General features: G+C 44.5%; 1 protein-coding gene across 1 annotated transcript in view; it reads right to left on the bottom strand.

The window, feature by feature from the left end:
• The window catches only part of Hsd17b3 (hydroxysteroid 17-beta dehydrogenase 3), a 38,316-nt gene extending 19,170 nt beyond the window's left edge, over positions 1 to 19,146 (bottom strand). Inside the window, exons 1-3 of the mRNA XM_051150890.1 lie at positions 19,002 to 19,146; positions 17,122 to 17,168; positions 1,126 to 1,201 (exon numbers count right to left, since the gene is read on the bottom strand). Of these exons, the coding sequence (XP_051006847.1) occupies positions 1,126 to 1,201; positions 17,122 to 17,168; positions 19,002 to 19,143 (265 nt within the window). The 5' untranslated portion in view covers positions 19,144 to 19,146. The remainder of the gene's footprint in view (positions 1 to 1,125; positions 1,202 to 17,121; positions 17,169 to 19,001) is intronic.
• Positions 19,147 to 25,841: the final 6,695 nt, after the last annotated feature.

The raw sequence follows: 25,841 nt of genomic DNA on the forward strand, positions 1-25,841 counted from the left end.
GACATGCAGCATGAGACTCAGGGGTCCTTTAATGTAGAGGACATGACTTGTTTTCCAAGAACCTGATAAAAAGCACATTTAACACCATGAGGAAAATGTTGAAGAATGCCTGGTCCTAATCGGAGTGACTTGTAATATCCAGATCCAGAACCGAAGCCAAATTCATTAGCTCAAGGGCAGTGGGCTTCCACAGTTTGCCTGCATAACCCACACCCCACAACCAACGAAACAAGGCTGGCCCAGTACAGCCTGCTATGGCTTAAAAAGTCTTCATAATTGGGGCTGGAGAGATGGCTCAGTGGTTAAGAGCACTGGCTGCTCTTCCAGAAGTCCTGAGTTCAATTCCCAGCAACCATATGGTGGCTCACAACCATCTGTAATGGAATCAGATTCCCTCTTCTGGTGTCTACAAAAACAGAGTATTTCATATACATAAAATAAATAAATAAATCTTTGAAAAAAGTCTTCATAATTAAAGATTCATGCCTTTGTAGTGCTAATCTGGCTAGTTATTAACTTAATTATTGAGAGTTGAATGCCTAAAAAATAAGGATTATGGCTATTTTTACTTTAAAAAAATTAAACAATTTAAACAAAGCATAATCTATAAAAGATGTCTATGTGTAACCTTTGTGACTATACACGGCAGCCCTCAGTCATATTTTTTTCTTTTTGAATTATTTAATTTTGATTTTATGTGCCTTGGTGGTTTCGCCTTCATGTGTGTCTGTAAAAAGGTGCTGGATCCTCTAGACCTGGAGTTGCCGACAGCTGTGAACTGCCATGTGGGTGGGAGCTGAGCCACTTCTCCAGCCCCATCTTTTTCTTTTTGTTTTTACCCTGATGACTATCAATTAGCATTCTTCACCCTCCTGCAAGGGGCAGGAAAATGGGCGCAAAGAACTGATGTGGTCCCTGGCTCTGAAGGGAAGGACAGAAGCTAAGCGGCTCTGGCTGAGCAGAGCTGATGCTAAGATCAGGCCAGAGAAAATGGCCCTGCTGTGCCTAAGCCTATTCCAGCTTCACTCAGGCCACAGAACTCAGGGTGAGCAAGAGTGTAGAGAGGCTCCCGGCAGCAGGGCAGTGTCACGATTGGCTGGCTCCGTACACACACCCCTGACTCACCAATCTCCTCTGCAATGGCCTGAAGCTTCTCCAGTGTCCGGCTGATGAGCACAACATTAAGTCCATGTCTGGCCAGCTGCAGGCAGGAATGGAAAGACCAGAAAGATGCTAAGTGGATGGAAGGCCTTTGTGACATATCTGTTTGCAGCATGAGTCATCTGCTTCCCCTGAGCTAATATGTGATGGCTGTTCCTGAGCTATGAGTGAAACAGCCATTGTGGATGGGGCTGAAGCCAACAGTGTAACAGCCATGCTCCGTGCACATCATATGGCCAGAGCCACTGTGAGAAGCCTTCTTATGTTGGCCCACGGTTTAAGGATCCCTATCTGAAACTGGCAGGACTCACTGTAGACAATGATAAAACTTGGGGGGCTGTGCCTCAGTAGCTGTAAACCTTACTTTTTGAGTTAGAAACTAACCTTGACTGAGACTCATCAACTAGGCTCAACTTGCTGGCCAACAAGCCCAAGGGTCTGCCTGCCCCTACCTCCCTAGTGTTGGGCTCACAAGCATGCATAACATTGCTCAGCATTTTCATGTGTGTTTGGGGACCAAACTCAGTCCTTGGGCTTGCAGGGCAAGCACTTTTATGACTGAGCCATCCCTCCACCACTTTTTAAGAACCATCGAGAGACCATCAGGGTAGAAGGGCTTACACGCAATGCAAAGGCACTGTGAGCTCTGGTTATCTTCTGACAAAGCATCTCAAAGAGCTACATGGTACCCGGAGACTTGAAGTGCATATCAGAGACTATCAGATTCCTGTTTCTGGATGGTCTCACTAATAATATGCATGTGTTAAAAAAAAATCTTCCTTGGGCTCCATGGCCGCTGCACTTGTTTGCAATTCCACAGAGTTGAATTTTACTCCCTGGAAATACAATGATTCCTTAGTCATTCAGCATGAGTTACCATTCTCTTTCCTTCTTTGGAACACCGATTTGAAACTCTCCTAATCTATTTCCCAAATTGCAACTCGTAAGACCCTGATAACTTTAACCCTTTAACTTTTGTGGTTTTGGGTCTAGATTGATCATTAAGGCTTTTACCTGGCACTGGAAACCAGTGTGAGAGGGGCTAAAAAACCTTTTGGTCTTGGTTATATCATCCTCGTGTAGTAAGATGTGAAAGTGGAATTCTCAAGAGAGGTGCTGAGAGAGAATACGCATCACCAGGGCTAGGAGGATACCCTGTCAGTGAAGTGCTTACCACACAAGAATGAAGACTGGAGTTCAAACGTTGGTGCCCATATAAAAAGCCAAACACAGCAGCACCACCAATAATTCTAGTGCTAGGGAGACAGAAACAGGAGGATCCCAGGAGACAACATGTCTAGCCAGTTACTGAACTTGAAGAGGCCCTGTCTCAAAAAAAAAAAAAGAGTAGCAAGAGACACTCAACATCAGTCTCTGGCCTCCACATATACAGATGAATACACATGAATATGCACATACACCTGCACACACACACACACACACACACACACACACACACACACACAGTAGATAGCAGATCATAAGATGATTTCAGAGACAGAACAAAAAGGCCAATGCTTGTGATATTGTGATCACATTTGCTTCTTGCACCTAGCTGGTACAGAGCTTCCAGGCCCTTACAGCATGTTGGGGATGATACCTATGTTTCCTGTGCATGAGAAAATGATAGAACATCATTCCACACGAGACAGAGATGACAGGAGCATCCTGTGCTTCTTCTTTGGTCTTGGTCCCTCATTCCTGACCCCCTGAAATCCTGGGAGTAGTCTAAGTGTTAAGTGTGTCCCAGCATACCAATGGGTCAGTTGCTGTCTGGAGACCCTATGTAGCTTCAGGGCTCAGGATGGAAAATTGTATAACTTTGGAGTGTTTGTGTTACAACAACAAGAGCAAGTGAAAGCAGTGAAGACCAACCCAAAGAAAAAGGCATTTCTATTAATGTCAGTCAAAATCAGCATTAAGGCAAATGAATACTGTTATAAATAGATATCGTAAAAGGCTAGTTTCTCCTGGAGACATCTCAACTCTAACCCTTGTTACCTAGATGAAAAGCTTTCCATAGGAGAGTTAGAACAACAGGAGGTAAAAACGCACCAGCTCAGCTGAAGGTTCTAATTGTCGGACAAGCAAGCAGAGATTTATAAGAAAACAGACTATATAAACCACACAAATAATAAGTGGGGTCTTATGAACACATAGAAACATGAAGCAAGAGTCGATGTTCTGAACGTTGTCTCTGTGAGAAATCTGATAAGGGCTGGAGAGAGGACTCAAGTGTTAGAGTACTTGCTGCTCTTAATTTTGTCTCCAGCTTTAGGGGACCTTCTGACATCTACAGGCACCTGCACTATATGCACACACCCCTTCCCCAATGCATAGACATAATTTAAAACTTAATTTAAAAATATATGTGTATACATGCTCTTATATACATAGACTAATATACAAATAACATATTCGTTTCTTTTGTTCGTTTGTTTGTTTTTGAGACAGAGTTTCTCTGTGTTGTCTCGGCTGTCCTGGAATTGCTTTGTAGACTAGGCTGGCCTCAACCTCACAGCAATCCACCTGCCTCTGCCTCCTGAGTGCTGGGATTAAAGGTATGCTCCACTGTGCCCGGCTAACATATGCTCTCTTTAATTGGCACGTAGTAATTTTAATGTAACATTTCAGTACATATTCCCAGTGTGTAATAATCACCTTGAGGGCCTAGAATAGCTGTCATCTCAAATATGGATCATTTATTTGTGTTTTGAATATGCAAAACCTTCTTTCCTATTTTGAAATAATCAATGAAATTGTTATCAAAATCTCTGAACTTTTTAAACTCTCTGGCCACACTAGCACCAGATAAGGGGTGCTGTGAGCTCTTTCTAAAGCTATTAGCCCAAGTGCATTTCCCTGCCCCAGAGCTGAGTCCAGGGCATTTAGAACAAAGAGAGGAGGAGCCTTAACATCCACCAACCAGGCATGATGTAACAGGCTGCACAGGGACCTGCACAACAGTGTTGCACAGCAGCCTCTTCCTCCCTGAACAGCTGGCCCAAACACATCAGTGGGAGGCAGTGAGCATGCAGGGCAGAGCAAAGGGGAAGAGACTAGCAGAGAAGAGCCTCTGGAGACCATGTTTAAAACAACCAAGGCTGTGGTCCTCAGAGGAGTGAGAGAAAACCAGAAGGGCTGCTCCTCAAAGCTGCCTTGAGATGACGCTGCATGCAACCTGTAAATCCCAGCACAAAGGCAGGGGGACTGCTCCAAGTTTGAAGTTATCCTGAGCTCTGTAACAAAACCCTGCCTCAATAACAAATGCAATCTTAATTGAAGTACATGCTGAGCTATACAATAAGGTCTTTCTTTAAAAAAAAAGTTATTCTTAATTTTTACATTGAAAAAGAACATAGCAAAATAAAGCAGGTCTGGAGGGACAGTGCAGCTGGTAAAGCCATTGCTATGCAAAGCCAGGCCAGGCAGCACACATCCATCCTGCTACTCACACAGGAAAGCTAAGAAGGGAGGCAGAGAAGGGCAAGTCCCCAGAAGCTCACAGACCAGCTGGCCTGGCATATAAAGCATCTAGCAAGAAATCCTGTCTCAAACAAGGCAGAAGGTAGGGGCAATGCTCAAAAATGTCCTCTGACCTTCCACTGTGGAAGGCAAACATTTGCCTGTATGCATGCACACATACATGTATGCACCCATGTATACACTTGCATACATACATGCACATACATAGATAAACACACACATGCACACACAGCAAGAGGAACACACACACTGTGGTGAACATTTTCCTGTGCATACACCACGACACACACACACACACACACACACACACACACACACACACACACAAAGATATTGAATATCAACTTTATTTTAATTAAGAAGATGAAACACATCAGTTGAAAGGTTGACAGGTAGCTATGGCACTGCTCTGATAGAAACCAAAAAGAGGACAGAGAAATGGAGGCTTCAGAACTTGAATAATAGCTCTAGAGACAATGTCATCAAACATCTTCACCAAAAGAGTCCCAGGAGGAACCATGAGACGGATGGGAGGGCGTAGAAACACCGACTACGCTGCCCCTGGGGCCTGCCTGGGCCCAGCTGTCTTGTCTTTCCTGGTTTCTTATTTTCTGAAGTGGGGATGGAGCCTTCCTAGTGAATCTTATGAACTAGGTGACAGCTTTATAACAAACACAATTCCTGCTAAAGTTCTTTAAACCTGATTAAGAGGCCAGGCCAGGGCCAAAGAGATGGCTCAGCAGTGAAGGGCACTTGCTGCTCTTGCAGAGGACCCAGGTCCAGTTTGCAGAGCCCACATCAGATGACTAACAGTCACTTCAGTTTCTGAACTGTCAACACCAGGTACGCACGCAGTACACGTAAATACATGTGGATAAAACACTCATACACATAAAATAAAGTAATCTTTTTTGTTTAGTTGGCTTTGTTGCTTTTTTTTTTTTTTTTTTTTTTTTTTTGAAACAGGGTTTTTCCATGTGCCAGACCCCTGGCTGTCTTTGACTCACTTTATAGACCAAGTTGGCCTCCATCTGCCTGCTTCTGCCTTTAATCCCAGCACTAAGGAGGCAGATGGATCTCTGTAAGTTTGAGACCAGCCTGGTCTACATTGTGCCAGGACTATGTAGAGAGACTCTGTCTCAAGAAAAACAAAAACAAGTCGGGGGGGTGGTAGCATACACCTTTAATCCCAGCACTCTGGAGGTAGAAGCAGGCAGATCTCTGTGAATTTGAGGCCAGTCTGGTCTACAAAGTGAGTTCCAGAACAGCCAGGGCTGCACAGAGAAACACTGTCTCAAAAAACAAAAAATAAAATAAAATAAGGCAATAAGACTATAAACAAGTATCTTAAATTGTCCCACAAAGAGAATTCCAAGCACAGATTATCCTCCTGGTAAACTCTAACAAACATTGCAAAAAACCCCAATCATTCCGAAATTGCATAATCCTTTAAAAGAATAAAAGGAGGCCAAGTTCTCTCTTTTTATGTAGTGCCTATAACCTTGACACTTTAGGCTCTCTGGAGAACAAACACCATCGTTTAAGAGTGCTGACCATCAGGAAACACGGCCCATGACTCGGCAGTTCTCTTCTCATGGATGCTGTCCACTTGCCTGTCTGTCCTCTAGGAGACAGGGACAGACGTAAGGGGAAAACATGGTGTCTGCTGACTGATGAAACCGTAACTAAATTGGGGCGCACTGGGATGCTACTATAGAGTAATAACGGTGCTCTACAACACTGAAAAGTCAGAGGGCCACCTTCAGCACGGATGAACTTTTAAAACGAGGCCAGACGGAAAAGGTAAACTGGGGCTTGGGGCAGCTAGAGCGACACAGAGTGGATATTATGAACTCCCTGCTGGGATAAGACAGACCTATATGGAGCAAGGGAAAGAGGTGATGATCTCCAAGGCCGGGGCAAGACAATGCTTTTCCTTGTCTTGGTGACTTTAATGCAAGAATGGTCTCTGGGCTGTTTCCTGCAGCCACCAGGAACTTCGCTTTCAGAATGGTGACTGTTCTTGTCTACCACACTGTGTGGGGAGCCCTCCTAGATGCTAGGGAGGAGCCCTCAAACCGCCTAGATAAGGAGAAAGAAAATAAATGACCTTGCCTAGTGTTTTTTTTTTTTTCCTTCTGGAATTCTATGGCTATCATCAACCAAGAATATACATCAATGTGACAAAAAGCGGACACTATACTATTTCAGGCTACAGTCTGGTGAATACGACACCTCAGCTTCTCTTGGGTGGCATCAGATCATATCAGTCTCATAAAGAACAAACTGGCAGTAGAATCCAATATGAAAGGTCAATACTAGCCTAGCTAAGCAGGCTTCCTAATAAGGTGGTATTCTTGGCTGGCACTGTAACACACACATACACACACACATACACACACACACAACAAAAACAACTGAAGTTAACTTCAATGCCCATCCTTAAGGGCTGGCAACAGGCTTGCAGCTTCCCTGAGACCCTTTATGAAGAGCAAGGCTGCCCACATGTCTCTGTGCTACGGGTCACAGCTCCCCAGAGAGAGAAGAGTCGAATAGCACACTAAACATACTCTGTCACATACTTTGGGTTGGCTACTCAGAGAAGCTGCAGACCTTTGAAAATAAACATTTCGAAAAGATGTCCTCTTGTAAGAATAAGCAAAATGATTAAGTAATTATTAAACAAAACAAAACAAAGCAAAACAAACCAAGGGGCTGGTGAGATGGCTCAGTGGTTAGGAGTGCACCTACTCCTGCAGAGGATGGGAGCTTGGTTCCCAGCACATACATTGGGTGGCTACAACTGCCTGTCACTCCAGCTCCAGGGACGTTCATGTGTACATGAATACACACAAACATAACACACACATAAACATTCATAAAGGAGACATAGAATGGAGGCACAGGCTTTTCTTGTGTTACATACACACAGACAGGTTACAGTGTGACATTGGCCCAGGGGCACCATGATGGGTGCTTTGTGGGAAACCCTCATCTGTATCCCTGATTTCCTGCACCATCTCTCTTCTCCCTGAAGGCCCAGTCCCTATCTCCTTATGCCCTATATAAGGTTCAGCTCTTTTGGCCTCCTGTGAGTCTCTTACATGCATGGCTTAGGATGGTTTGAAAACTAGGTTATTTTGCTGTATGTTATCTGACTACTGTAAGTATCCAGCCTTCTGAAGGAAAATAGTCTCTTTAGGATATCCCTCCAAAAAAAATCAAAGTTGACGGCTGGAGAGATAGCTCAGAAGTTAAAGAGCCCTGGCTGCTCTTCCAAAGGTCCTGAGTTCAATTCCCAGCAACCACATAGTGGTTCACAACCATCTATAATGAGATCTGGTGCCCTCTTCTGGTGTGCAGGTGTACATGCAGGCAGAACACTGAATACATAAATAAATAAATAAATAAATAAATCTTTCAAAACAAAACAAAACACCCCTAAAAATAAATCAAAGTTAAGCATGCTTTTATTCCCAGAACTCAGGAGGCAGAGGCAAGTGGATCTCTGAGTTTGAAGCCAGCCTGGTCTACAGAGTGAGTTCTAGCACAGCCAGGGCACAGCAGCATGGGGGCAGGCACTGAGTGGGGTGGAGGGGGGGTGAAGCTGAAAGCAGGGTATAGGGACACAGGGCCCTCACTGCTGTTCAGTGGACAGACGCTAAACCTAAGGGGTAAATGCAGACACTAGAGGTTCTTACAATGCTTGTGCTCTCCCGGGCATGTGATGAGGCACCGTGCTGCAGCCTTTAAGGGGCCTGGTTCTCTGTCAAGAGAAGGTGAGAAACCAACCCTGGAAAATCTGGCATGCGTGCTGGTTTCTCTCCACTTCTCTTTACTCAGGGCAGACTGAAGAGCTTCGGTGCAAGGCTGCAGTGGGGACCAGAAGGAAGGACACTGACCAGGCCTCTAGACAGGAGAGCATGCAAGTCTAAGAACCTTCTGAGCGGTATCAAGGCTCTTTGCTACGGTCAGCCATTATCTTCAACATATAATTAGGAGTTTTCTTTTTTCTTTTAAGAGAAAGATTTATTTGTTTTTAGTTTATGTATATGAGTTTTTCTGCTGTTTTCTTTTATATCTCTTCCAATCAAAAACATACACAGAACCATCACTATTCTTCTGGGAAATGTAACTTAAAATAGGATTTCACCAAGCAGTTTTAAAAATAAAATATTAGTTAGAAGGAAAATCCATGAACCCGGTGCTATGGCATTTCTGGGCTGATGGTGCCATACGGAATCCCCACCCCCACCATTTGGAGAGTTGGAATCTGTCACAAAGGTGACTTAGGAATGAAGGACTTTTGTCTCCTAGTTCACTTCACTGGCTTCCTGAAGGGGAAGTTGTCCATTAAATGGAAAACAATTTGCATTTTCAGTACAAAGGGTGCTCTTTGCCTGTGGGCTCCAGCCTCTCCTTGGTGGCGCCTTTTCCTGGAGAGGGTTTCCACGCAGCATGTGAAGTGGTCCGGGCCAAAAGGGGCTCAGACAGCACTGTGCTGTCTGGGCGGCATTGTCTCCTTTGTCTGCTCAAGCAGGACTCAATCTTATTCTGAGAAAGTCTGGCCTGACAGGCTCCATATGCGGGTCTTCAGCCCCCTTTCAGAGAGTTAAGCCCCAAGAGGCAAGGCCTTTCCCAGAATGCACTGCCCACCGGTCCTGGATCTCTGCAGCAGTCGCAGGCTTGAATGGGGGCCTGGGTCAAGAAAGGTGCTTGTGGCTGTTAATCTACACCCGGTGGTGCGAGCAAGACAGGGCTTCCTCTGTGTGGCAGAGAATAGAAGACAGGGCTGGAATTCAGGTGCAGACGAGGGGGCAAGGGCCTCAGAGGTGGAAGCCCACCCTGAACCTCCCAGCCTTGCCCTTCCGAGGGTTTTGTTGTTGTTGTTTTTTGGTCTGCCCTGCCCCCGCCACCTGCTTTGGTTGATACTTGAAATTCCTTTAACAAGAGGAAAACCCTCTCCGACCGCTTTGAAGATGAATGTGGATTAAGCTAAAATGTGCACAGAATAGGCTTCCAGAAAGAGGGAGAGCCGGAGAAGCACATTTCCCCATCTCTGCCATTAAGCGCTACCTTGAAATTTCCAGAGTTATTTAATTAAGCTGGAGCTCAGATAAAATCAGAAATACCAACCAAATCCCAAGGAAGCTCATTTTCTCTGATCAAAGGATCAGAACGGAGGAAGCCTAACAAGAGAGTTAGTGAGGGTGTTTAGGCAGGGGCTGGGAGAAGGCTCTGTGGGGAAGGTGCCCTGCTGTCTGTGCAAGTACAAGGAGTTGAATTCCCAGCCCTCGCATGGCAATGAACATCTGTAATCCAAGACCCACCCGGGGAGGCAGAGACAGGTGGGTCTGCAGAACTAACTAGCTAGCTCCAGGTTCAAACAGAGACCTTGTCTCAAAATACATACATACATACATACATACATACATACATACATACATACATACACACACACACACAAACACACATATACATACACACAAATAGACATACACACACATACAGACATACACACATACACACAAACATACACATATATACATACATATGATAACATTTCTATAATACAGACAAGTAAATAGTTTGCTTTGTATTTCAGGAACTCCATTAGAGGAAGCAATTATCTAGGTCAGAAAGACTGCTGGAAGAGAGCACCGATACAGGCAGCCGGAACACAACCTTCCAGAGTCCATCTGCTTTTTGCCAGAGTTATAAAAATGTTCTTGACTATCTTCAAACCTGCTTTGTCTTTTCTTTCTTGTCTTAACTTTTGAACGTTATTTTATGTGTGTGCATTTTTTGCTGACATGTCTGCATCATGTGCGTACGGGTGTTCATTGGGTCCAGAAGAAGGTGTCACAGCCTTTGAAAGCTGAGCCACCGCATGAGTGCAGGGGCTGAACCTAGCTCTTAGGAAGAACAGTCAGTGCTCTCAACCACTGAGCTATCTCTCTAGCCCCAAGCCCTTTATTTCTATGATACATTTTGACATCCAAAAATGCCAAGATCAACAGTAGTATATGGAGTGTAGGGAAACAAAACTGCTAACATGTAGGACTACAGAGTAGGACACATGACACCAACTGCTAGCCTCCACACATACCTACAGTAGTCAGCACACACACACAGACACACACACACACACCAGTCATAATTACCACATTTCAAATACACACCTTAGAAAAAGAACTATGGCCTCAGACAAAAACAAAGCTTGATGTGATTAGGGTGCTGAACATGCAGCTGTGACCCAGGGGTAGTAAGGAGGAAGAGGCTTTCAGTGGAAGTGCAAAACTCATTATGATGGTCTTGAACTCCTGATCCTCCCGCCTCTATTTTCAGGGTAGTAGGATTACAAATGTGCATCACTATTTTTGCCTCGGCAATTTTAATCAGTGGATGAGCTTAATAGCAGAGTGTAATGAATCAAAAATTTCTTCTCTTTTTTTCTTTTATTATTATTACTATTTTTTAAATTTTTATTTATTTTTTATTTTTTATTTTTTCCAGACAGGGTTTCTCTGTATAGCCTTGGCTGTCTTGGACTCGCTTTGTAGACAAGGCTGGCCTTGAACTCACAGTGATCCATTTGCCTCTGCCTCCTGGGATTAAAGCACTGGAATTAAAGGTGTGCTCCACCATGCCCCAGGCAAAATTATCTTAATCTAAGCAACAGAGGAAAGATACCCTGGAGCAGGGGAGGTAGACTAGCAAGCATGTCCCTGAGGCACCAGAAGGAGCCAAGAGGAGAGGATCAAAACGGTATTCAAAGAAGCAATAGAGGACAACTTCCAACTACATGACAAGAGGCTGAATGGACCTCCCTCAGGCCGAATAACATCACAGAGAGTTATGGCAAGACATGTCAGAACTACAATTCTGGCAACTAAACACAAAGAAAACACACTGAAGGAAGCCAATGAGAAACAATGGAAAGGCAACTCAAAATCTGTCAGACATATCCTTGGAACTGAAGACTGAAGCCAAGCAACACAGTCTTTTTCAAGTGCTGAAAAGAAGGCATTGTTAGCTGCAAATCCTATACCCAGCAAAACTACCCTTCAAGAATGACAGATAAACCCAGAAGTTAGAGAGTGAAGAAAAGCCAACGGAAGACTTTGTCTACAAACCTGCCCCTGCCTCCTCTCCTCCCCCGCCTTTCCCCCCCCAAAAAAACTCAAAAACAAAAACAGAAGTTCTCAAATCAGAGAAGAAGTGACTAAAGAGACGTGAGACATGGTGAGATAGAAATAACAGAAGGAGAACACATCTCAGTCATCTTCTCCATGATGGCTTGTTCCATGTGTCAATCTGGATAGATCATGGTACCCAGGCATGTGGCATGCATCTGTCAATGGGTGACTATGTCTGTGTTTCTTTTATTATTGTCTTTTGATTTTTATTTGTTGGTCTGTTGAAACAGGGTCTTATGTAGCCTAGGATGACCTCAAATTTGCTATGGAGCTGAAAGCAACTTGTGCATCTACTTCCCAAGGGCTGGAATTACAGGTGTGTCCCGCCAGGGTTGGCATGTCAATGTGTATTTCAGTTGGAAATAACAAAATCAGAAGATTTTACCTTAAGTATTTGTCCTCCTCAGTGTGAGTGAACCTCATGCCCAGATCTGCAGACTACCATTCTACCCTTCAGATCTGGAATACACCACCTTCTAGAAAAATTTGAACCAATTCCTTTTTAAAAAGTGATCCGTCTCTCCCCAAACATACAGACTCTGCTCTTGCTCTCACTTCCACTCTCTGTCTCTCCTCCCTCCTTCCGTAATCGAACTGTTTCTCTAGAGAACCCTAACAAAGTCTCCAATGAGAAATAGAGAGGAGACGAGAGAGGGGGTAGAGAGAATGTGAAAGAAAAGTCTGGAAATTTTAAATTTCATTTATTTATTTATTTATTTTATGTGCATGGGTATTTTGCCTGTGTGGTTTTTCTGTGCACCATGTGCATGCAATGCCCGTAGAGGCCAGAAGAGGGCACCCGATCCCCTGAGTCCCCCTGAACTAGAGTTACAGATATTCCTGAGCCACCATGTCAGTGCTGGGAACCAAACTCAAGTCCGTGGCAAAAAATAGCAAGCGCTCTTAATGGATGAATCGCCTTTCCAGTCCTAGAAAACACAATTTAAACTTTCAATACAAATAGAAGCTAAACTTAGAAAGTGTTCTCTATGTAGCATTCTGTGCTCCTCACCCTGTTTAACCCTTACAGACACCCAGGTGACATGGATTCTGCCAGTGATGGTCAGAGGCAAGCACGGACTACCTGCACATCTGGCCGGTTCTCAGACATGGGGTCTAGACCACCCCACACTAAACATCTTTCCTGGGAGCAGCAGTTAGCAGAGGAGACTGGACTCTCAGGAACGGGGAGACGCTGCCTGAGGGAAGGCTGGGAGCCCAGGAAAATACTTAATTAATTTTGTAAAAGGACAGGAAATATGAAGGAACAGAAGAACAAAGCAAGAATTAGTCAAGGATGGTACAGCATGCCAGCATGGTCCTGGTGCTGGCCGTGACTCAGAAGCCTGGGATGATGCATCACTTCATCTGCCAGAGTCAGCACACCCTGCCAGGGTGAGGCTGACATGGCTGCCCAGCCCCCAGCTCCTAACTCCTGATCTATGCTGTATAAGACAGTAAAGAAAGTGATGGCCGCTTTGACTTGGGATCTCCTCCAAGTACCAAGAAAAGTAAGTTCAATGTGGATTCAAGGAAAGAAAGAGAAATCTGAAAGAATTCAAGTAGCTCAGCGATCCAGAGCTCAGAGGTTAAGGCCATGAATGGTGGGTGATTTTGGGCCTCTCCAGAAACCTGATCCGAACTAGGAAAGCATTATGAGAAGGTGATACAGTATGTGTCATTTTCCTGAAAGTGTGACAAAATGCTTGAGATAAACAGCTTAAAAGGCAGCAAGGTTTATTTTGGCCCAGGTTACAGGAGTTCCTATCAGTGGCCAGTGACCCCTTTGCTGTGGACCTGTAGTGAGCAAACCCAGCAGTGGAAAGCTGCTCACTTTGGGGCAGCAGGGCATTACTGACACATCAGAACTCAGTTCCCTTCTGGGTCTATGAAAGTTCACAGTAGCCTCCCAGGAGCCCCACAAACATGCCTTTAGGGGAAAGTCAAGCTTCAAGTTACAGCAGTGAGAGGGGCTGCATTCTGACTAAATATTGTATTATATTTAGAATGTGTGGTGGGTGTTGTATGGGGTAGGGATGGTGGGGGGGTAGTGTGTGTGTGTGTGTGTGTGTGTGTGTGTGTGTGTGTGTGGTATGGGGTAGTGTGGGGTAGGGTGTGTGTATGTGTGGTAGGTATGAGGTGGAATGTTTGTGTATGTGTGTGTGTATGTGTGTGCGTAGTGTTGGGCATGTGTGTGTGTCAGAGAGAGAAAGAGGGGGGGGGGACAGACAGACAGACAGACAGACAGACGGACGGACAGACAGAGAGGGCACATGCATATTGGGATTGAGGTCAGGTTCCAGGTTGGGCATCAAATGCCTTTACCTGCTGAGCCAGCACATCAGCCTTTCTTTCCCAGTTTTTGGTAACAGGAGGCCACACTGCTGAGCCCTCTTTCCGCTCTCTACACTCAAATGTGACCATCATCATCTACCAAGGACCAGCCAATACTGCTTGTAAGGGCATCCTTATAAGACTTAGAGTAAGTATGAGGAACTCAGAGACCAAAGGCCAGACATTTTCCTCCTGGGGTGGAAACTGGGCACAGATGTTCTGTTGCCAGCACCTGGAACTTCTTAAATGGTGTTCACAAGATGTGTCACGCCCCAGAGTGTATATAGAAGGGCTCCAGGACACCTATCGCTGTCATAGCACACAGTGTGGTTTACTATGCCTCTCACCTCTGGGATGGAGAGATAGGGGTTCCATTCTGTGGTTGAGTAGAGTCTTCATAGACACTGAATATTTGCGCCCCTTCAAAACTTACGTATTGAAATCGTAGCCCTGACTGTGAAAACAGCCAAAGGCGAGGTCTTCACATGCTGTAGGTTAGCTCACCGGGGGTAAAGGCCTTGTGGAGGGGTTAGGACCCATAGAATAGGCCTGGAGAGCTTGTGTCCTGGGGGTCTACTGAGAAGTTTGCTGTCTGTAAACCAGGATGAAGAGTGAGCATCCATTGGAGCCTCTAGCACTGTAGGTTATGAGCTGTCCAGGCCACCCAGCTTATGGCGACATGTGAGGGACTGGTTAGGATGGCAGGGCTTACCATGACTCCCTAGAGCCCACTGAGACCACGCGTCCTTCACTATGGTCACAGTCTCCACCATCCACATTCACTGACAGGTGTTTCCAGTTTTATAAAGAATGAAGAAAACTCAGAAATTTAATCTAAAATTTTCAGTGAGAGAAAAAAACAAAAAAACAAAAACAAAAACAAAAAAACCCGGCTGAGTTACAGGCCTTCATTTGACAGAATATTACATTGCCTCTTAAAAATAATATTTTGTACAGCTGGACAAACAGCTCAATGAGTAAGGCACTTGCCACCAAGTTCAATGACCCTAGTTCAATCTGAAGGATCCACTTAGTGGAGGAGAAAATTGAGTCTGCAGCTGCCCTCTGATCTCTACATGCACGCACGCGCGCGCGCGCGCACATACACACACACACACACACACACACACACACACACACACAAATAAATAAGTAAATGTGAAAAAAAATTTGTTGTGAGTTTTCAAAACTGGGCCTCTCTGTGTAGCCTTAGCTGTCTTGGACTCGATTTGTAGACCAGGCTGGCCTTGAAGGCACATCGATCCACCTGCCTCTGCCTCCTGAGTGCTGGGATTAAAGGCGTGCACCACCACACCTGGCTTTTAATAAATAAAATTTAATATAATATTTTTGATAAAAGAAAATTCTAAGAGCTAAATATGACTTTAAAAAATAATGATATGTGAAACATGAGGTTTGAAAGAAATTTGAGGGAAATTGACAAGTTCAGAGCATCCGTCTGTCTTCCTTGTTTAGGAGACTTACTCCTCTCCTTGTCGTTTTAGGATTTTTTTTTTTTTTTTTTTTTTTTTATAAATACACACTGTTTTGTGTGGTGGCTGGGCGGTGATGGCACATGCCTTTAATCCCAGCACTTTGGAGGCAGAGGCAGGTGGATCTCTGTGGGTTCAAGGCCAGTTTGGTCTACAAAGCCAATCCAGGACAGCCAAGGCTACACAGAGAAACATTGTCTTGAAAAATCAAAAACAAACAAACAAAACCCAAAAAAACCACCCAACCCCCCCCCAACAACAGCAACAACAACAACAACAAACAAACAAAAAACAAAAAACCCCAAACCAGAAAACAAAACAAAACAAAAAACCCCAAAACAAACAAACAAAAAAACCCCAACTATCTTGTGTGGTGTGTGTGAGTGTTTAAATGTGCATGAGCCCACATGTGTACGCAGGCTAGTATGCATGTTGGTGCATGTGCGTGAAGTTTACATAAAGTGTCTTCAGCAGTCATTCTCCGGTTGATTTTCCGAGGCAGCATCTCTTGCTGAACCCAGACATCACTGATTGTCTAGTCTAGTTAGTCAGCTTGCCTGAGAGACTTCCCTGTCTCTGTGCCCCCAACACCCCAATGCTTTGAAACAAAATATATGATACACCTAGTCCATAAAAATAACTTTTGAACCAGCACTTCCCCTATTTGTATGGGACAAATAAAAGGTTGATTGATTGATTGATGATTGATTTTGAGACAGGATCTCACTCTCTAGACCAGGCTGGCCTTGAACTCACAGATATCATCCTGCTTTTGCACTCCCAGTGCTAGGATTAAAGGTGTATACCACCATGCCAGGCTACATTTTTAAGGGTGCATTAAAATATCTAGATACTAAGGTACAATTACAACCAGAAAACACCAAATGCTCCATAAATCCATAAAGTCTAAAGGGAGGCCCAGGCACCTTTGAGTGTCCCAAGTTTGCTGGCTAGGGTTAGACAGCATCCAGAGAGATGGCTCTGTGGTTACAAGCAGTCGCTGCCCTTCCAGAAGACCAGGGTTTGGTCCCTAACACCAAAGTGTGGCTCATAACCACCTGTAACACCAGCTCCAAGGGATCTGGTATCCCTCTTCTGGCTACACAAGTGGCATGCATACACAAACACTAAATCTTTATTTTTTTAAATGTCTAGAGGATGAGATTATGGGTATTTTTTAAAAGAGTACTCTCATATTAAACATATTTTACTTTGTAAATGACTGTCTATAAATTTTACACTCAGGAAAGTGATAGGTGGTATCAATGTCTCATAAAAACAAGGGAAGGACTATTGCCTAGAGGACAGCTTCAGAGGGAGGCTGGCAGAACTCACCTGTAGTCTCAGCTACTTAGAACGCTAAGGCAGGAGATCCCTTTGAGGTCAGCCTGTGAGACCTGGCAAGACCTGGTCTCCAAAATCCACACCACAAAAACCAGCCACCTCACCTCAAATGAATATGCTTTCCCGATGCCATCGCCTGCTCCAGTGATCACTGCAAGAAACAGGGACAGTCTTGAAGCAACAGAATGCATCTTCACGCACGTCTTTCTGACAGCGACATACATCTCCACCCAGGAATCCCAATTCTGCAAAGCCACACTGCCCTTACTCCAAAGTTCCAGTCTTTGGTAACCCTGACAGACAGAACACTGGAAAGGGAGGGTTTTGGTTTTTTGTTTTTGTTTTTGTTTTTTTGGTTTGAGGTTGTATATGTGGGTTTGGAAGGATCTATGAGTCTAGAAAAACATACTGTGAAGCCAACAAGTATTTTATTCAGGCTTCTTAAGGCTTGAAGCAGTGCAACCTTAGCACCTCAAGGGCAAGCCTGTACCCTGTTATTGCTTCACCCCTGCTCAGTGGTCACCCTAAGAACGCTGCAGAGTTCCTTCTGAGAAGTGAAGTCTGGTCCCTTCCCTCCTCCACCCCATAGGTCAGCAGCCCTCAATGCCTGTGGAAGATAGCAAACCTAGCAAAGCAGACACAGGAATGTGTGTGTGGGGGGGGGTGGGGTAGGGGGGACTAGACGACCTTGGAGGGTTAATCCTCAATTCCACTGTCTACTAGTACCCAGCAGTCTCACAGGCCTTCAAGCCCTTCATTCCCAAAATTGGAGACAGATTATCACAAATCCAACTTTCACCATTAACTACACATATACCTGCAACTGACCTTAGCACCAACAATTAAAGGGCACACTTGTTTTTTTTTTTTTTTAGGTCACACTTATTTAAATGCTAATTTAAAGTCCTTTTTTTGTTTGTTTGTTTCTTGAGACAAATAAACAAGCTAACATTATACTTTTTCACTTTGAAGCCACAGAGTTTCTGACTGCATCTTAACTGCTCTTGTCTCTCTGTGTAGCCTTGGCTGGCCTAGACACTCTTTGTAGACCAGGCTGGCCTCATACTCACAGATATTACCTACCTCTGCCTCCTGAGTGCTGGAGTCACAGGCGTGTGCCACCATACTGGGCTAAAATCCTTTTTTTTTTTTTTTTTTTAATTAACAAAAAGATCTAAGTTTATTGATCATGGATTTCAGTATACTCTCTCTGGGTATTTTCCAGCCTTGTTACTGGAGTTTCTTGGTCCCTGCTTGAAATCTGTTCCCTCCCTGGTTTGTCTGTGTCTGAAGACATCACATATTTGCTCGTGATAATGTTATTCATTCTTGACTCACAAACAAGCTAACATTATACTTTTCACTTTGAAGCTACAGAGTTTCTGACTGCATCTTAACTGCTCTTTGGGGAACATGCAGGTTCAGGTGGCATGAAACGCATGTGCACACAAATCATATACACACACACACACACACACATGCATACATATGTACACATGTGCACACACATCATAAAGTGTAAGAAGCATCAGCTAGAAATCGATAGGCTCATCCTAAACAATTTCTCATATGATCACTTAAAGAAAAATCCATGACAAAGTTTACAAAGCTGCCAAGTTTAGTGAATAAGGGCATAAAATGCATTTAAAAAAAAACTATTTGGATTTCAATTTTTTAAAAACACCTTTTAATAAAATAGAAGCATACCAGCCCAGGGTTTGGAAATACATAGATGAGGACCCAGGTATTTCTGCCTTATTTATTTATTTATTTATTAATCAGAAAAACTGCAAAAAGAAGAAGATTAACAAAGTAACAGACTCACGGGTATGAGCTGAGGGGCAGTCTCCCCGACCCTCTCCTGACCCATCCCTTGATTTTCTAGTTCCACCCATTACATTTTATGTGAAGTCACACAGGCACTCTGGGACATAAGAATACGAAACAGGGTTATCAAATCAGCAAGACTCAGGAGTCCTCTTACCTGCCCATTGTCCCATCGATCGCAGGAAAGACCTTGGTAGAGCCTTGCAGAAGCTCAGGAACAGGTACTGGGAGAACCTTATGCACTTCACCAGGCCGACCAGGCACACAAGCAACCCCACAGAAACGAAGAACTGCTCCATGCCCTCCCCAGTAGCTGTCTTGCCGGAGATGCTGCTGGGACCTGGCCCTTGCCCCCTGTGTGACTCTCAGGGCAGGCAGCCTGGGGGCTGGCCAGATCTCCTTCCGGGAGGCCCTGGGTGTGTTCCATGTATCCGGGGGCATTTAGATTAGAGTAACTTCTTTATGTAACCTTGTGAGCCACAGGCTTTTGAATCAAGTATTGTTGATAACACCTTTACAGTAAGGTTAGGCTTTTGCGAGAGTGAGTTTCTGATTGAAGGGGCCTATAGACACGAAGAAAAGCAAAGCCCAGAGAGAGGGAACATGACAGCCTGGGACACTTGGGTCTGGAGTCTCCAAAAGTCTCGGCATTAAAAGCCCGATCCCCAGAGTGGTGGTGCCTGTGAGAGGTTCCCCAGTCACTTGGGAAGGAAGAGGTCAGAGGAAAACACCGGCCACTTGGAAAGAGTCTTTCGTTACTGTTTCCTGCTACTGTCAGAAGCTACACCCAGAAAGTCTCAACAGTATGACTGACCAAACAAGGACAGCACCAACAGGCATGCCAAGCCTCAACCTTACACAAGGAACTACAAGCAACTAAGAAACAATCTTTCTCAAGGAAAACAGCAATTGATTATCTAATACCAAACAGGCATCCCTGATAACATACACACAAGAAACACTATACAGACTAAGCAGGTTATCTTTAGGAATAGATGTACACACACACACACACACACACACACACACACGCAATGACAATTAATGAAAAAAGAGGCCATACATTTGAAGGAGAGTGAGGAGAGGTATATGAGGGGTGTGGGCAGATTTCCTCTGTGGTTGTTGACCCAGATTTGAGATTAAAACCACCATTGCAAATACCCCAGCTATTCATTTTAGTAATTGCCAGCTGTTAAGTAATAAGCTGCATGTGATACTCCAGGAAGAGAAGTGGAGCGACATTGGAGAAATCAATACTGTAGCCACCAACTCTATAAAGTAACATTTAAATTTAATATAGTTTAATTTAAAATATAGCTTCTGAAGCACATCAGCTATTCCTGGCACTAAGTGGCCACTCTGATAAATATATCTCCATGCAGGAAGTTCTACTAAACACTCAAAGTTTCCAAGTCACTTAGTCTTTAAGGAACTTACTGTTGCCAAAAAACAATAAACCAAGAACTCATCTGTAACCAGCATTTGCTACCACTGGTTCTTCTTCCTTCTATCCTTCTCCTCCCTTTTTCTTTCACCTTTTCAACCCACTAACACTAGATAAGAGGTGGTGGTGGTGGGGGAGGATAGAAAGAAAAGGATGAGATCTGTGAATAAAGTCAGGGGTCAGAGAGGGGTGACATTATCGTTAGGCTACTTCCTGCTGATTAGGGGTGTCCGAGCTCCTTGGGGCCAGTTTGATCTTCGCCATCAGGATATCTAGTTTCTTCTTGGCGAAGGGCTACTTAACAAACCATGACCAACAGCAACCAACCACCCACCACAGCTCTTGGGGCCCTCGCGTTTATGTACGTCACACAATTGCAGAAACTATCTGCAGCTGGCAAAAGCATGCTCTGCCAGAGCAGGAGGCAAATCATGGTCAGCTGCTGAGAAGCAGCCTCATAGCCCCACGCCTGGGATTAAAACAAAGACACATTCTTATAATATTGCTGTGGATTTTTGGGTTTTGGGGGAGGTAATTTTTTTTTGTTGTTGTTGTTGACAGGGTTTTTCTGTGTAGCCTTAGAAGTCTGGGAGTCACTTTGTAGAGCGGGATGGCCTCGAACTCGCAGAGATAGCCCTGCCTCTGCCTCCCCGAATGCTGGGGATTGTTGTGTTTTTTTTTTTTTTAAAGAAACCAAAATTCCAAAATTGTCACTACATTTTCCTGCCTTACATTTTAAGTCATCAATTGTGCTGGGTGTAACAGGAAAATATAAACAGATATTTTTCAATGAACTAAGCCCCTTTTCAGGTCAGTGGCTAAGGTTTTTTTTTTTTTTTTTTTTTTTTTTTTTTTTTTTAAGGAGAGCTCTCCTGCTCAATTTTAATCTTTATAAGTTGCTATGGTATCCATAGCTCTTCATTTTCCGAGGAAACATAAATGAATCTGCATCTCCAGTGCAAAACTTGGGGGGGGGGGTCCCTATTCTGATGCCAACACCAAAAGTGAAGCAAAGAAGGCAAATATCTGTGGTTAGATCACACTTCTCGGGGTAAGACGTACAGCTCAGCTGGTGGAGTATGTGCCTAGCATGAACAACCACAGCAACAACCAAACCAAACCAAACCAAACCCAAAAAACCCCTATGCTTGATCTCCCGCACTGCGCAGACTAGACATGGGGCATGCCCCTGTTATCACACCACAGGAAGCGGAGGTAGGAAGAGCAGAAGTTCAAGGCTACATTGTGAATTCAAGGCCATCCTGGGCTATTTGAGACTATGGTGGAGATAGGAGAGGAAGGAAGGAAAAAGGAAGGAAGGAAAGAAAAAAGAGAGGAGGAAGGAGGAAGGAGGAAGGAAAGAACTAGAACACAGCTCAGGACATTATTGTGATCACCAAATCAGTGGGCCGAGTAGACATCCTTTCTTGTCCTCGGTTTAGAAGAAATCCTTCTATGTTTCCCCACGTGCTGTTATAATCCCTGCTGGTTTTCATCGATAGTTGTTGTCTCGGGGGAAGTCTGCTCCTACTGTTCCTAATTACTTTGTGGTTTTTAGTCATGAAAGATATTGAATTTTGTCAGAACCTTTTCTGTATCCACTGAGGTGATTATGTAGCTTGTCTTCTCCCCACTTCTGCACTGTGTTACTTGATTTATCTGCATCTATTGAACTATCCCAACACCCCTGGACTGAAACTACCTTGCTCCTGGGGTTTTAACACTTTGGTCCGTTGTTTACTTTGGTTTGCTGTTGTCCTACTGAGGGATTTTGCATCGGTGTTTGTCACATAGCTTTCTCTTTGTGTGCTATCATCTCCTGGTTTTATCGGGATGGTGCAGGCTTCCTGCCGTGAGTTTAGAAGCATCCCTTTCTAATGCCGTGTGATAGCGTGACTCTGGAGCTCTGGTCCAACTCAGTGCTAAGTCCACCTGGTACTTGAATGTTCCTTGCTGGGAGAAGATTACTTGCCCAGTTTCACTGTTCACTATCATTTTTGCGCTGCTTATTCTCTCCTGGTTCAAGTCTGGTAGATAGTATATCACCTATGTCTAGAAATTGATCTATTTCTTTCTAGGCTTTAAAATTTATCAGGATATAAATTTTCAATAATTCTCTGGATTTTAGTGGTATCTAAAGTCTCCCTTTTATGTCTAATTTAAATTTGGGGGCCTTTTCTCTTTTCCTTAACTTGTCTAAGGGTTTGTCAATTTTATTTTTTTCAAAGAGTTATTTCACTGATTCTGTATTGTTCTTTTAGCCTCTGGAACAGCTAGAGTTACGGGTGTGCACACCACACTGTAGCTCCTGCTTTTTGCTGCAAGCTTTTCTATGTCTTTTGGTATAAAACAGTCGCTACAGCTCCAGTTCCCAGGTGGCTGCCCTGGACTCGCATAGCAATCTGCCTGCCTCTGCCTCCCCAAGTGCTAGGATTAAAGGCATGTGCCATCATGTCCTGCTGGCTGACTGCTCTATTTTTTTAATTGTGCTATGCTTATCAGCTTAAATCATTTAATTTCTGACTGAGACCAATTTGTTTAGACATTTACAGATCTCTTCCTAGCTGTATTTTTCCTAGTTCTCCCTGCAAAGCAAAGAGCTGATGGTTTAGCTTGTTGTTCTAAATAAAAAGAAGCATTGCTCTCAAGAGCATCCCTAAGTGTGAGTTTCTTCCAAATTGCTTCAGGCAATGACAGTTCCTTTGAAGAGCTCTTTGGGAATTGTCTTAGCTTTATGTCAACTTGACACAAGCTAAAGTCATCTGAAAGGAAGGAACCTCAATTAAGTAAATGCCTCTATAAGACCAGGCTATAGGAGCTAGAGAGATGGCTCAGAGGTTAAGAGCATTGGCTGTTCTTCCAGAGGTCCTGAGTTCAATTCCCAGTAACCACCTGGTGCCTCACAGCCATCTATAATGTGATCTGATGCCCTTTTCTGACCTTCAGGTGTACATGCAGGCATAATAATAAATAAATAAATCTTAAAAAAAAAAAAAAAAAAAAAGATCAGGTTATAGACAGGACTGGAAGGCATTTTTTTTTTAAGTTGATAGGGGAAGGATCCAGCCCATTGTAGGTGTGGCCACCCCTGAGCCAGTGATCTTGGGTCGTGGAAACCACCGCCTCTACCTCAGTTCCTGCCTCCAGGTTCCTTCCCTGTTTGCGTTCTTGTCCTGATGTTCTTGATGGTGAACTGTGATATGGAAGTGTAAGCCAAATAAATGCTTTCCTCACCAAGCTTCTTTCATCACAGAACAGAAACTGTAATCTATCTCTCTCTCTCCCCCCCTCCCCCTTCGCTCTCTCTTTCCTTTCGATCACCTGAGACGTTTGAAATCACACAACCCACATGAAGCCTGTTATTCGCCACATCTTTGGTGCTGTGACAAAACACTGTGACAAGAGGAAACCTAGAGAAGAAAGGGCTTGTTCCGGCTTACGGTTCTAGGGAGGGCTTGGTTCATCATGCCAGGAGAGGGATGCACGGCAGCAGGGTGTGAGGCCAGCCTGGCAGTCAGGAAGCAGAGCGACCACATGTTGTGCACATACTGGGTGAGACTGGAGGAGCGCGGGGAGTGGGGCCCGGCTAGGAACCCTCAAAGGCCCTCTGTTCCCAGGGATGTGCCTGTTCCAACAAGGCTCCATCCATAACCCTCTCTTAGCAGCCGCACCAATCCGGAAGAAAGCGTTCAAGTGCCCGAGCCTATAGGAGACATTTCCCGGTTCAAACCACTAGGCTGCTTCCCTTTCTACCAGCTGTAAACTTAAGGAGTCTCCCCAGACCAATCTCAGTTGATAATTTTCTAGAAGGACTTACAAATTTCACAGGAAGCTGCTGACGTTTGTGATTACATTTCAACACGGGGGCACGGAGACAAATTAAAATCAGCCATAGAAAAGCACAGGACAGACTCTAGAGAGCCACTAAACAGAAATCACGCGCTGTCCTTCCAGGGTGGAGTCAGCATGAGCCAAGTGAGAAGTCTTGGCAGGAGGTGGCCCTGTCGGTCCTCCTCGGCGCATCCTTGTTGGTCTCTAGTCTGTCTGCCAGGTGGTACAGCAGGCTGCCTAGCACTCCGAACACTGTCTCAGACAGCTTGCCCAGGACAAGGCAATCTGCATCTTACATAGGCTTCGTACCCCCTCCTGGGAGACAGGTTCCTCTGTGGGAACTCTTCTAATAGTCCGATAGCAAAATGAAGGGGCCCTGGTGTCTCTGGGGCTAGTGAGATATATATCTACGTGTTCGCGCAGAGGTCAGAGGTCAGAGGTCAGAGCCACATTAAGGAGCAAGTTTACTCCTTCCATCCCCGGGGGTTCTGGGGATCTGACGCAGTTCATCCAGCTTGGGGGGGGGGGGCCAAGTATCTCTACCTCAAATTAGGAAAATACCTCCCAGAAGCAGCCACAGGCCAGTCCGTTAGAGGCAGTTCTCCATCTGAGGTTTCACCTTCACAGGTGTGTCAAATTAGCACCACCTCATGCACCAGACAGCCCACCTAACCTTCATTCAGAACCCTGACTGCAGATTTCTTTGGCTACACACATTGGCTACATCGAAAAGGCGACTGTTCATCCAGATACAAATGCTGTTCTTAGGGTGCCCTCTGCTGGCCATACGTGGAAAAGAAGGAAAAGTCTTAAAATCATTTCTGAAAGAACTCCAAGAAGAAAACTTAGAGATAAGGGAAACAACTTTGAAAAAAAACAAAAAACAAAAAACAAAAATTGCTTTTCACGTCTGTGAGTGAGTGATTTCCGGTACTAAAGGTTGTTCTAACAATAGTTTGAAAGCCTCAGTGTCATATTCTAGAAGCCTTAAAAAGTAAACGGAAGCAGGGCTGAGATTGCAGTTCCTTTGAAAGAGTGCCTGACTAACACACATGAAACGTACATGTGACAGACAGGCACAGTGCACATAACTGCAACCCAGCACTTCAGTGATGGGAGCAGGAGAATCATAAGTTCAATTATCCCCGATTGCAGGAGATCTTATCTCAAAACAACAACAACAACAACAACCCAAAACAAAACAAACTAGAATTCAACAGCAATAAAAGAAACAATATTATTAAGAAATGGAGAGTCCCTGCTACTAGGAGTTTCAGCTATAGTTTCCTCATATCCCCCCCAGAGGCCTATTCTGACTTAGGTCTCCAGCTTGTCAGAGAGATGCCCCCACCCACAGTTTCTCTTTTCTCTGCAAGCCCTCTGTCCCCCCGTGCCCCCAACCACGCTCTGCCCACATCTGATCCCCATCCTCATTTCTCTCAGCACTTTCTCTCCTTCCTTGTTCCCTCTCTTCAACTGCCACCTCTGTCTATTCTATTTGCCCTTCTGAGTGAGATTTAAGCATCCTCCCTTGGGCCTTCTTTGTTACTTTTCTTCTTTGAGACTGTGCATTGTTGTATGTTTACTAAATGGCTAAAATCTATGTATAAGTGAGTACATACTGAGTTACCTCACTCAGGATGATCTTTTCTAGACAAGACTCCTAGTGGAGGGAGAACACCACCAAACCACCCACAAAAACTTTGACCCAAAACTTACCCG

The sequence above is a fragment of the Acomys russatus genome, chromosome 9 (assembly GCF_903995435.1).
Source record: "Acomys russatus chromosome 9, mAcoRus1.1, whole genome shotgun sequence".
In the NCBI taxonomy this organism is placed as follows: domain Eukaryota; kingdom Metazoa; phylum Chordata; class Mammalia; order Rodentia; family Muridae; genus Acomys; species Acomys russatus.